This window comes from Cyanistes caeruleus, chromosome 7, assembly GCF_971803275.1.
Source record: "Cyanistes caeruleus chromosome 7, bCyaCae1.hap1.1, whole genome shotgun sequence".
Classification (NCBI taxonomy): domain Eukaryota; kingdom Metazoa; phylum Chordata; class Aves; order Passeriformes; family Paridae; genus Cyanistes; species Cyanistes caeruleus.
Window position 1 is genome coordinate 8,795,162 of NC_141707.1, and position 13,232 is coordinate 8,808,393.

At 38.8% G+C, this 13,232-nt stretch overlaps 1 protein-coding gene across 50 annotated transcripts in view; it reads right to left on the reverse strand.

Annotated features, from left to right (window-relative positions):
- The window catches only part of PCNT (pericentrin), a 71,262-nt gene that overhangs the window by 33,150 nt on the left and 24,880 nt on the right, over positions 1–13,232 (reverse strand). For 26 of the 50 annotated variants that reach the window (XR_015288839.1, XR_015288838.1, XM_086896138.1 and 23 more), the window contains 10 exons: positions 12,069–12,535; positions 9,763–10,339; positions 8,896–9,129; positions 7,778–7,942; positions 5,957–6,091; positions 5,260–5,411; positions 4,533–4,741; positions 3,854–4,080; positions 2,445–2,607; positions 1,821–1,964 (listed from right to left, as the gene is read on the reverse strand). Coding sequence is in view for 47 of the 50 variants with exons in the window: in XM_086896138.1 (XP_086752264.1) it covers positions 1,821–1,964; positions 2,445–2,607; positions 3,854–4,080; positions 4,533–4,741; positions 5,260–5,411; positions 5,957–6,091; positions 7,778–7,942; positions 8,896–9,129; positions 9,763–10,339; positions 12,069–12,535 (2,473 nt within the window). In the remaining 3 variants the exon portion in view is untranslated. The remainder of the gene's footprint in view (positions 1–1,820; positions 1,965–2,444; positions 2,608–3,853; positions 4,081–4,532; positions 4,742–5,259; positions 5,412–5,956; positions 6,092–7,777; positions 7,943–8,895; positions 9,130–9,762; positions 10,340–12,068; positions 12,536–13,232) is intronic. The other 24 variants (XR_015288840.1, XM_086896115.1, XM_086896122.1 and 21 more) reach the window with 2 other exon arrangements.

Genomic DNA, 13,232 nt, shown 5'->3' on the forward strand with positions numbered 1-13,232 from the left:
AGGACTCCCAAAATCATTAGCAAATGCCAAGCTCCATTCCAAAAAAAGTTTTAATTAGCAAGGCCATTCTACTCACTTTAGTACTCCACATGAAAAACAGGAGGAGACGTCAGCTTTTCAAGGAATAAGCCCATGCCAATCAACTCCAAACAATATGATTTATATTTATCATGTTTTCCCACATACTACAAGCAAATTCAAACCTGAGGAAGAGTACTACAGATAGCTGGGGTGAAGAAAAGGGGATGGATTTCAGGACTTGGCCCTTGCAGCAAAAACTGGTCAAGTTCTGAGAAGCAGCTGGCAAGAGCTGGGCTGCAGCTCTAGGGAGAATGTCAATCCCAAAATACACCGTAACCAACTTGGTTCTACATTCCCCCTCATTCAGAGGGCAGCAGCAAATTTCAGGACAGTGAGGTGGATACCAAAAATAGGTTAAATTAAAAATAGTGTTTGAGGGACATCTGAATAGACAGAAGGCATAAAGATCTAGTAATGGATAAGAAAGCTCAGTGCTGCTATTTGAACCTAACAGGAATTTACCTACATAAATTTTTATTCACCTGAGTCATTTGGTTTACTCAGCTAACACTGAGAAAAAGTCCAGAAATAAGAGGCAGTGAATATGCAAGAATCTATGACTATATATGTGTTATAAATTAAATTAATCTAAAAAACCATAGGAAAATTATATTTTGAGTAGACCACAAAACAATCATGGCAACTATGAATTTATCAGATCTAAACGTTAGCCACTCAGGAGTTCAGTATGTAAACTTCAGTTCAGGAGGAGAAAAAAATTTCTCTTTCAATTTGGCATCTACAAATTTGACTACAGCACTCGACTTCCAAAATTAGACTTCCAAAATCCTTCCTGCTTATTTCTGGTTTCCTCTTTCATTGCTTTACTAGCCTTCCCTACCATTCTGCTTTCCTTTTTTCTGACCTACCAATCCATTCAGTTACACTTCTCTCATTTGCCTTGGATGTCCATCTTGGAAGATGTACTTGCTGTACTGTTTTTAGCTCAAGTTTTATGTCACCTCAAATATTTTTCTTTTTCTCTGTTCTTTAACTTAATTTACTCATTACTCATACATAAATGAGTACTCATTTACTCATTAATTTACTCATTTACAGCCCACTCTGTATCACTAGCAGCTCACAGCCAGCCTGCAACCCACTCCATCCCCTTGAAAAAAATGAAGCTGGCAAACACAAAGACAATGGCACAATGCATTTTAAGCTTAATGGCAGCAAAACATCTTTGTCATTTCAAATATTCATTATTGAATTGAGTATTCCTAATTTTGCAGCACAAAAGTAATAGCTTTTTTTGGCCAAGATAATTATAAACCAAATAACCTGTCAGGCCTAATTATTAAGTACTATTCCTCATTGTTAAAATAAAAAAAAAGTTATCAATTCATTCAGTCAGTGTTACAGCAACATGACAAGAAAAAGAAAAATCCACACTTGTCATTACAAACCTGAACCTTCTTTTTGTGCTACATTAGCAACACATGTTCCTAGAAATCAAAACACAAACACATGTACAAGACAATTAGGGCACTGTGATCCATTTCATCTTCTTGGCACAGATTGTGCCAACCTTTAGGCATCTCATCTTCATTGTGCCACGAAGCTCCTGATGACCTTGATCCACATGTGTAGAGCTTTCTGCCTTTCTCACCTGTGTACCAGTCTGAGCCGCTCATTAGGTCATCAAACCAAACTCTGATCCATGACTGAAGGACATTGCAATGTCCCCTGACTGGAGACAACTTTGTTTTGCACTAAGAATGCTGCATTCTACTCACCAAGGATTGCTTGCTCCTGGGTTAGCTCCTGGAAGCGTTCCCGCATGTTCTCCAGCTCCACAACAAGACGACGCTCAGATTCCTCTTTCAGGTTTAAGGCCTCTTCTAACGCAGCTTTTTCTGCAACGTAGCCTTCAATAATGCCTGGAAGCCAAGTCAGAATGCAAATAAAGCCATAGACAAACTCATCTATTGGGAAAAAAGCAGCTTGAAAACATGAGTAAACAGTTTTTGCCAAACAATGGAATGTGATATAAAAAGGAAGAACTAAAAGATGATTTATGTTTATACTGTAGCTAGGCTTTTGAAGTATCTTAAGGAATAAAATGTACTAGTTAATGTATTCTAAGATTATCAAGATTTTACGAGGCTGACACATCACAAAGTGTCTCCAAATCTGTAGAATTCAAATGGGGATCATTAAGCTTTGATGGCCTGGGATGAGCTTACAACACATCCTCTGCTGAGGGCTGACGTTTGAAGAAACAGAATCTCCAGAAAGTAAGATCAAATGTTAGATTTAGAGCCCAAGAAATCCAGGAAACAGAAAGCACATCATAGATACTGGGAGGGACAAGCTCTGAGTAAATGACACTGCAGTCTCACTCAGCTTCCTTTTCTTACCCTCTGCCTTATGAAGCTCTAGTGCCAGCTGGTTCTTGGCCTCACTCTCCTCACTGAGGCACTCCATCAGCTCCTGGTGCTGACTCACCACCTGGGCGGTCTCCCGATTGCAACGGCTGAACTCTTCCTCAAACTGTGCATGGTTTTCATGCATCTTCTCTAGCTACAAGTGAATAATTTCCCCAGCATCAGACCTCAGATGCACACGCAAGGTAATAATACCGCAGACATTTCAACAAAAACCTTCTCAAATTTTTAATAACATTTATGCATTAAGGTCCAAGTTTTGAAGTTTCATTTTACTACTAAGCTGACTTTGCCCAAAACTTCTGGATACTTCAGTGAATCCCTGTCCTTGTATACCAGTATTTTTGCCACAAGTCTTGCTTAGGAACATGTGTTTCTTCACTATTCATAAAAATAAATACTTTCCTATAAGCTAAACTGCTTAGCTTGACACTTCCTGAGCCACTTGAAATTTAAAGCATCCTTACACTTGAATTCTTCAAGAGATTCAGTCACCTTTAATAGACAGGGAAGTCCATGTATCATCAGGTTTCCCAGGTACACCACCAGTAAGCAAAGTATGCTGGATCACAGCTGATGAGGGCCACCTAGAACCCAGATCTGCCATGGCTTGGGCAAGTGCTTTAACCACAAGTTAGCTATGTCTCAGTGGAACCATCATCAGTACCTAAAATTAAATTTATGCACCTCATTCTAGGAGGGATTTTTGAAGATGGTGAATATGCATTTCATACAGACACACATATCTGGGTTTCACAAAATACCTGATGAATAGATTAATTTCAGACATGTTTTTCCCTTCCCATCTGCTCTTCAATTAGGGACTTCCTTACCCAAAAAACTAATTATTATCACACTAAATTAAATCCTCAGATGTATATAGTGCTTGTGCATCTACTCCAGATGTGCAGTCTAAACACTGCAAAACTCAGTATGGAAATGTTCAAGTTCTTTTATGATACTAAGTGCATCTCCTTTTGTCAGAATTAAAGCAGCATATAATTACAAGGACGTTTGTTTGCTGCTATCTACAAATTCCCCAAGCATTTTGACATTGGACTGCATTTTCCTGAACCTGCTTATCAGTGTCAAAAAAGCATCAATGTGAAGCGTGATAAAATCCCCTCAAAAAAACTACTGGTCTCCTGAAGTTACCAAATTAATTTAAATTCTAGTTTAGATCTACTTAAGGTGACCAATTTATTGCCTCCCCACAGGATGTATTAAAAGACTTAGAACTGATTTCACATTTTCAGTGTTGTACACGAAACAACAAAACTGTTTGTGTTGAAAGGGATCTTTAAAGACCAGCTAGTTCCAAACCCCTACAGGGACATCATCCACTAAACCAGGCTGTCTCTGTACAGATTAAAAAGCTTTACTTGTTTAGTTGACTCTGTAACCAGTTCCAGAAGTTTCTCCACTGCAGTGTGCAAGCGATGACAGATTTTCTGTATTGTTTCTTCACTTTCACACGCCGATTCTGGCTTTGCAAAAACACTTTCACATAAGTACTGGCTCAACTCGGACACCTCGTCAGATGCTGGAGACTGCTGGTTGTGTTCTGTGAGAGTTTCATCAAGCAGCTCCTCTACTGAAAACAAGGAAGCTATTGAAAAACACAGGAAAGTGACAGCTAGCCACAAAACTGGTATCAGCCAGATAACTGACATCAGGCAGTGACATGGTCCTGGACATGCACTATGAGATGAAAACTTGGACACATCAAAAACTCAATGCTGAAAAATCATGAGGTTTTTCACATGGTTTGGGAATCTTGTGCATACATCAGGACCTGGAACTCTGCATTCACCAAGTCCATCCTTCCTGCCCTATAATCTATACAAGCTTTTCTAACAACATTTTAGTAGTTGCATATTAAAAGAATTAAACTGAGAGAACACTGGTAGACACTATCTTAAGTGTGGACCAACTTTGAAAGACACAAACATTGCAAAAAGAGATAATCTCTTTCTGATCTTCATCCATTCAAAAGGATATGAAAAGGCAGTTTTCAAGTATTTTAATTGACAACATCCAGGTTTGCTGCTTTGTACTCACCTTTTTCTAGATGATGGCTTTCTTTGACTTTAAAATACTGCATGAATCCCATTTCTTCCATAATATTCTGAGTTTCTTTAGAATCTCCAAAAGCCAGGCTGTCATCAAGACCAATCTTGCTACAGATAAGGTCCTCAGTAACTATTGTGGCCTTCACCACTTCCATAAGCAGCTTCAAAACGTGCTGGTAAGATTCACGCAGTTTTTCCCTAGAACAAAAGCATACTGAACATTTGAAAAATTGCACGCACTTGAAAGCTCTATTTCTATTCATGAAAATATTTTAGTTTTAAGATTAACACTAAGCCAGTTTCTGAAAGATGAGAGAGAGAATTCTAGAAGCTTATGCAGAGTGACAGTTTCTCTAATCCACACATCCCCATGACACATCAAACCAATCCACTCCATCTGAAAGCCTCTTGGTCACAGAACCTCTCTCCATTTTTTTAGATTTTTCCAAGATTAGAGACAGCAGAAACCCCAAAACACCAGTCTTCGTCACACTGAAAGAAAAATAGCAAGAAAAAAACCCAACTTGCTCTTAATGTCAGAACAGATTGATAACTTAGAAAACCTCAAATAAATTGCAAATAAAAGCAATATATCATCCTTCTATTTTGAGCTGGCTTAGTGTTGCCTAATTATCGATTTCTTCATGAGAAGTGAGGAAACAAGCAAACAAAAAAACTCCAAGCACTAAGAATTATGTAACCAAAGATGAACATACTTTTCCTCCTTGGACTGCTCAATATCAGACCTCAAGAGGGCTACCAAATTTCCTCCTTCTTGGTTTTCCCTGTCCTGCCGCTGAAGGAGTGTCTCCAGTTCAGAGTTGGTCTCCCCTATCTCATGCTTTAAAGATGCCACTTTCTCTTCCAGCTGTGGAAATACAGTAACAACACAAAGTCAACAATTTTGCTTAAACTTTGCTTTAGAAACTCTACCTGAAAACAAGTTTCTAGAAGATTACTTATCTCCTTATATTTATTTGTTCAGATGATACCTATACCAGATTAAAACATACGATTACATATAAATAAAAATACGTATTTGTACGTATATACCCACCCCCACCTCCAGAATTTGCTGCCAAACAAATTACTGCCATTTTGCTAGAAACTGTCTCATAAGTAAGTTAAGCAAATAAGTCAAAATATCCATTTGGGAGAAAACTGCAAAGACAGAAAAGCATTCTGTTCCCATGCCAACATTCTCAACACTCATCAAGTCCCACAAGAAGAGCTGGAAAGAGTCATGCATTCCCACTCAGGAAACTCTTAGTGTTATTCTCTTTTCCCCTAGTCTAATATACCACAATCATTAAACCTGCAGTCCCTCTATATACACATTGAGACAGACCCCCGTGCTAAAATATAACCCCAAAACCACATTTAAAATCTAAATTTGAAGTAATTTCTCCACACCTGGATAATTATTGCTGCCTTTTCCTGCAGTTGAGCTGATAACATTTCTTGTTCCTTTTGGTGAGCAGCCTGTGCCTTCTCCCTCTCCTGAATCAACATCTGTTCCTTGTCCTTTTTTTCAGCTTCAAATTCATCCTGCATAAATCATATATACTTGGATTTACTGAGAGAAGAAAAAAATGCCCAAACACCACCACTACCACCCTCCCAAAAATCCTCAAACATCCCCTGTACTTTTTCTGTATTCTTTAGAAGTACACATTCTGCCTTTCAGAATAATAAGCAGTAACTTACATATCAACACTTCCAAACAACAAAATTATGCTGAAACTGTGATCAAAATCAAAAATAATGTGGCCAGCAGAACCAGGGCAGTAACTGTCCCTCTGTACTCATCACTGATGAGGCACAATTTTATCTATGAACACCAATACACGCCAACATGAATTTTTTCACCTATTTTTTACATTGGCAAGTCAAGAAAACAGTTTTCCCCCATGGCAAGAAATAAGACTTCAGAGCAGAAGACCTGCAGACCCAAGCTGACATGAATCCTGAGCCAGTCTGCCCCATGCTTTAGCAGTTAGGAAGGTAAAAATGAGCTGACACAAAGGGGTAGGATGATTTTCCTTGACCTAGAACATGGCATTTGTGGACAAAATCTCTGAGGTAGCCTGCTTGTTCTTCTCAGAAGCACTTAGAGAGTATGTCAGAGCACAGACAATTCTGAATACCTCAAATCTGCTAGGGGAGGCAGAGGGAAGAAACCAAGGGAACATGTTGGCTTGAAGACAACTGCATAATCAGCACAGGGGAGTGGGAAGGGAAAGGCTTGTTGTAAAAACCTGTATCAGCCCACAATACAGCTCAGTCTGACAAATGCAAAGAGATCCAGCCAATCTCTTCTGAGACAAAACACTGGTCATCAAGCTCATGAGGCAAAAAAAAACCCAACTGAATCCATAGTCAGCTGAACCAGCAAGAAAAATAGCCCTGGAAAAGTTTCAACAAAAAGTGAAGCTTCTGGTGTCACAAATGCTTATTAAGGCAGCATAAGAGAAAAAAACCCAGGGATAATTTCTGGAGTTTCTGCATAACACTCAGTTCAGTCCCAGCTTTTGTGGGCTGGAGGCTGGGGTTCAGCTGAGGACAGCAGTGCCAAATTACCTGAAACAATTTTTCAGGATACATTTGTGTCCTCTGTTTCAAAAGACAGCTGCAGCAGCCAGAGAGAGGTGAAATAGTGATCAGGACTACACAGAGGGCCAGAGGCAGGAAACATCTTGAAAATGCTTATCATAATGTTTATCATAGTGAATCAATGAAAGCAGAGAGTAATAACAAGAGTATCAACAAAATATCTCAGACAAAGTATCTGACTGCCATCACACACTTGGTACAAGCTTAGATAATACTGAATATTTTGCCACATACACACAGTATGTGCAGTAGATGTGGGATGATAGACCAAGAGCACAGTCTCTGCAGACACTAAGAGGAAAAAGTCTCAAATGACAAATTAAACATGTACACAAGGAATGCTGCTTAGAGCATGTCCCACTGATTTTTTGGTTTTAGCTGAAGGACACCTCATATCCAGTTCAGGACTTGAAGACAACCCTGTGGTAAAGGCAATTGCCCACAGTACACTGCTTTATTTCCAATGCTGTTGTTCTAGTTCTAACATTGTGAACCATGGGAGAGATCTCACTCAGACTGTCATTTTAGAGGCTGAAGAACAAAAATCTTACACCAATTGTTCTTTTTCAGTGAAACACACTCCCAGTGCATACTCAGAAGCACATTTTCACCAGAGCCTACCTTCAGCTGTGCAATCTGCTGTTCCAGCAGCACCTCTGACTGACACTTCAACAGCTCAATCTCCTCCTGGAACTGAAGCTGCTGCTTCAATTTTACCTCTGCAAATTGAGCCAGAAGAGCTGTTCTCACAGATTCTACTTCAGAGGCTGATGCAGAAGCATACAGCTGCAGACAAGGAAGGAAAGTAAAATATTTTAGCCACAGTGTTAGAATTAAGGGAAAGATGAAACCAAACTAAACTGACCAAGCTAAACCAAATTCTGAGAGTACATTCACAATCCTCAAGGTCATACAGGGCTGTCATTTATCATCAGGCTGAGTATAGAAAAAAGCAGGTTGATAAAAATAGATAAACAACCAGGCATTAGGTATCAAGTATCTCCTGTATTCATGAGGCCATCAGGTCAGACCAACAAAGTATTTCGGACTTACTCTTTCCAAGAGACACTTCCCTAAAAGAAATTCAAAAAATAAAGAGGAAAGAGGGGGAGAGAAACACAGAGACAGCATATTTTGTTAAGATGTGATTTCCCTTGTTCAAATGGGAACAAACATTACACATCTCTATTTAGTGCAATTATCCTGGGATACAACAGTGAAAGGTTTGAGAGATATTTGTTCATTTAGGGTTTTTTATTCTACTATTCTCTCTAAGAAGAGTCACTGTAGTCATCAGATAGACAAATCCTTTTCCTAGGATGATGCACTTGAAGACTGAATCACCATTAGAACATCCCAGGAAACTAATGAAACTTCCTCCCCTGGCAATCTACTCTTCTAAAAGTGATTTAAGAGTTATTTGGAACAATATCAAATTTTCAATTTAGTAAGTGAAAAAGCAAAAGTTAGTAGTAATGTTTTAACTTAATGTGTTCTGTGGTTATAACTGGATAAAGCTCATTTTGTTTGTGACTTTTCCTACTGTATGAGTGCAATATGTAACACTAGCTGCTGCTTGCATCCACAGTAGTCAGATTATATCCTCTTACTACTGACACTATTAAAAAAATTCCAAAACCATCTAGATATACAGCCTTATTTCAAAGCTTAATAAAACTGAATTTACTTTATGATAAAACATGGTTTGTTTTGAGTTTAGGTGTTAGCAGCATTCTGACCTCTTGCTCACGTTCATGCTGTGCTTTTAGTTTCCCTAGCTCTTTTTCCAACTCCATGGAGTACTCTTCCTTATGTTTCCTAATATCTGCCTCATGAAGGTCCTGAAGCTCTTTGAGTGCTCTCTTGTGCTTTTCCTCCATCTGCAACACTTCTTCACGTAACAGATCCAGAGCCAGACATTTTTCTTCCTCCAGCAACTGCCTTTGATTTCGAAGAGCCGTGTTCAGATCATCCTGTGTAAGCATTAATTTAAAAAAGGGGAGGGGAAAAAAAGCAAGTATAAATATCTTTGCAACCCATTTGTCAAGCACATGTCCTGCTGTATCAAAGCTTTTAAAGTAAACAGGAACAATATTGTTTCATGAAGGATGAGCATACATACATATACATACTCTCTAAAAGCATTTAAATGGGTTTATTTTTATCTAGTGTAAGTTTTGTAAATCCTTACTTATTCAGAAAGATCTTTAGATTCCTAGAGGTGCAACTTAACCTCCAAAATTGCATTTGCTTTGGTCTAATCACTTTCTGAAGACTTACACAACAGCTCTACCAGGGAGAGAAGGTCTGAGCCACAAAATGAAGACCCTCCAATCTTAAAAACATTAAAAGATATATCTCATTTGTACCTTTTCCATAAATAATATAGAAAATTCATTAGACTGAGCATTTGGGGAAGGAAGCAACAGATGGATTTAATTTTCAGCTGGAGTTTCCTGTTTCAGCTCATAATATGGCCACATACAATATGTCTGTGCTGGCACAAAGACATTGTGAAAATATCCCCCAAGAACTAAGGAAAAGGTGATCCCATACAATGTGTCATAAAATTTTACCTCCTGTGCTAGGTCTTCTTTCTGACTCACCTTATGAGCTTCTTCTGCTTCAAGAGCCATGGTTTTCAGCTTTTCCATATTAACAGTAGCTAGCTCAATTTTCAAATTATTTTGGATAAGTTGAAGTTCTTCAGCATGCTTTAATTTCAGCATCTCAACCTCCTGAAGTAGTCGTGCCTGATGCATTTTATCCTGCTCTTGAAGCTGCTCCCTGTGCTGCAGCTGCAGCTTCTCCAGAGCCCAACTGTGTTCATCTCTTACACTCTGAATTTCAGATAGGTAGGAAGACTCCAAGGAATCCAGATTTGATAAGTGTTTAACCTCCAGCTCATCAATTTGGGCCTGATGCTTTGTCTGTAGTTCAGCAACACAACTTTCAAGCTGAATCTGCTGTTTACTTTCCAGTGTAGATTTAAGTGTCTCAATTTCAGCTTGGTGTTTTGCCTGAAAATCAGCTGTCAGAGACAAAATCTGCTGCTTATGCTTCTCCTGTAACTGCTGACTTTGGAGTTCCAGCTCATCCACATGTTTCATTTTCAGCTTTTGGAGAAGAATCTCTTGCTCAGTTGTAAATTTCTGAGTCACTGCTTTGTGTTCCTCCATAAACCTGTTTTATTTCCAAGAAAATTAAGAAGCTATTGTCAAAAAAGGCATTGTTTTTCTTTTTTAAATGATTGAGCTAATAAATAATAATCCAAGGAAAATAAATAGAGCTTGCTTAACCTCCACAAGTTTTATTTGATGCTTCAAATAGAAAAATAAATTCAAAGCAAGCAACAACAATGATTTCATATCCACATAATTAAAGCTTTCTGCAATGTCACTTGGGAGTATCTGGTTATTATTAGAGAACCTGGCACCCCTATTAACTTACAAATAGAGACCAACATGTTTGAGAAATGCTAACGTGACAGTATCTCATGGTGTATACATTGCTACATCTCAAATGTGTTATCTGCAAATAAATGGACTGTCATAACAAACACCTCTAAAAACATCTGGTAAAGACAGAGATAAAATCACTGTGGAGATATATGTGGGATACTTGGGGGCTCCTCCAAACTCAGCTAAACTCTGCTTAAAGCTTGATGCAGAAAATCTAGTATCTGAAGTACTGCCATTTACTGCAATCAGTAACTACAGGATTTTTGCATGCACACCAATAACTGAAAAAAAACTTATCTAAAAGTTAAGTTGCTGCTTTCAATGTTTACTAACAGTCATTATTTCTCCAGTCTTGTTCTGTGAACATATTTTTGGGAAGGGAAGAAGGGATAAATTTGAAGCAAAGCATGCAAATACCAACATGAACTTGTTTACTTCCCTTAATTCACTTGAAACAACAGGTGTAGGAAGGGGAAGAAAAACAGTAGTTTCAGAACTAAAGAATACCAAAGGGGGCCCCATTAACCTCAGCATTCAATGGTTAGCACAAGTTTCATTCACCAGGAAAAGCTTGTTTACATTCATTCAAATTGTTTAAAAACAGAGAATTTTTCTGCTTATGTGGAGGCCCAAGTGCCTTAACCCTGGAGAGACACCCCTCTAGATCAGGGTGGGGAAAACCTTGTTCTCACGGGTTTTTGCAGCCACATGTCAGTACCTATTGGGTTCTGGTGTTCTAGTGGTTTGTGGAAATTGGTATCACCCTTGTTCAGCCCCCGTTTGCCATTTATGTAAATTTCCTGGAATCTTCTTTCTTCCCTTAACCCCCATTGGCTCTGTTTTCCTGCAGAACTCCACCCCTGTTGTCCTATTGGCTCTCCCAACCTTTAGCCACTCCCATGCACCACTTTTCCTTAATCCCTACTGGCCCTTGACCATCACATGCACCCCTTCTGCCCCCATTTAACCCTGAGCCCTCAGACCACTTCTTGTTCTCATCCCTGAACCTGTTTGTGGCTGTGTTCAATAAACCAGTTGTTGGAGTATCAAATGAGAATCCATCCCTTTGTCTTAAATCACCAGCATTTTCTACAGTGTGCTCCAGGCTGAGTGACACAGGTCATCCTCTGGGATCTCATTGTGGCACAGGCTGTAACACACTCATATATCCTGTCACGCTTCTCTTTGAAGGCTGGTCTATGATTTCCATCTCTGCTGTAACTCCTAACAGGCAAAACCCGACTACATTTTATTTGCTAGACTAGATGAAATGCCTTTACACAAAGCAGAATCTACAGCAGATGATAACAGACAACAGTGCTGTTCCCTGGGACAGCAGCTTTACATATGTAAATCAGATAGTGCCATCAAGTGACTACCTTGCACTCTCACTGAGTTTAAAACAAGACAAAGCAACTCTAACAATGAGTGAGCTTCTAAGGGAAACTTACTTGTTTTGTGCTTCCAGGAGTTTCAGTGCACATTCTTCCTGCAGGCTGAGTGTGACTTTTTCCATTTCTTTCGCCATGACAGCTTTGACTGCCTCCAGGTCCGCTTCATACTGCTGCTGAGCTTTCTGCACAGCCTGGGCACCTGCAAGGCTGTCCTCCAGCTGCTGCAAGTTGTTTTGCTGCTCCTTCACCAGCTTTTCTAGCTCTAGAATTTTGGCAGCTTGGTGATCTTGAAGCTGAATCATTTCAGCTTCACGGAGTTCAAACTGTTTCTGTAAGTTCTGCTTCTCAGATTCCGCTCTGGTTTGCAGTTCCATGTGCAATAGCGATAACTTCTCTTCTGCTAGGATTCTCTGGGCCTCACTTTCACACTGCCATTTCTTCTCTTTTTCTTTGTACATATTCTCTATTTTCTGGACTTCTTCTCTTAATTCATTTTTGTGATCCTCAGCAATTTTATATTTTACCTGTGAAGACAATTATTTAAAAGAAAAAAGAATAAACCACCCAAACCAAACTGAAGTGCATGAAATGAACGCTCTCAGGTATTTAAGGTTGTGAAAACGTTAAATTCTTGTAGTGAAGTAACCCTTCCTAATGAAACTAAGGCTGAAATAACTAAATTTATAAGCTGACATTATGCATTAAATTCAATGCATTATTAAGAATTAATTTGGGTTATTAAGATAAGAAAAAAATTAAGGCAGAATTCTAGAATTAATATGGTACTCTATGTTGACTTTTCTTGAGGTCGTTTATCTTCTTTTCAGGAGTTCAATTTATACAGCTATGGGCATCTTAGGTGTTTATATTAGGCATGAATAAAAATCCTCTTTAAACTTCTTTTAAAAGCCACATAAAAAGCGTCTAACATAAAAATAGAAGCCAAAGCAGCAAATGATTGCTCAGTGACAGAAGGCAAAAGACTCTCTAGCTTTCTCTATCAATTTCTAAGCCTGGAAAAGGATACATGGCTCTTTAAAAAGGATGGAAAGGAGGACTTGATAAATAAGAGTTTCACCCATCTAATTCTCACAAGCATTCAAATATGCAACAATTTAAACAAGGGATTAACATCCAATCTAAGTTAATTCTCAGATTGAACAGCTGATTTAACATGTAAGAGTGATGGTAGTGTGTATGATTGTCTCAGCTCTAAAACTT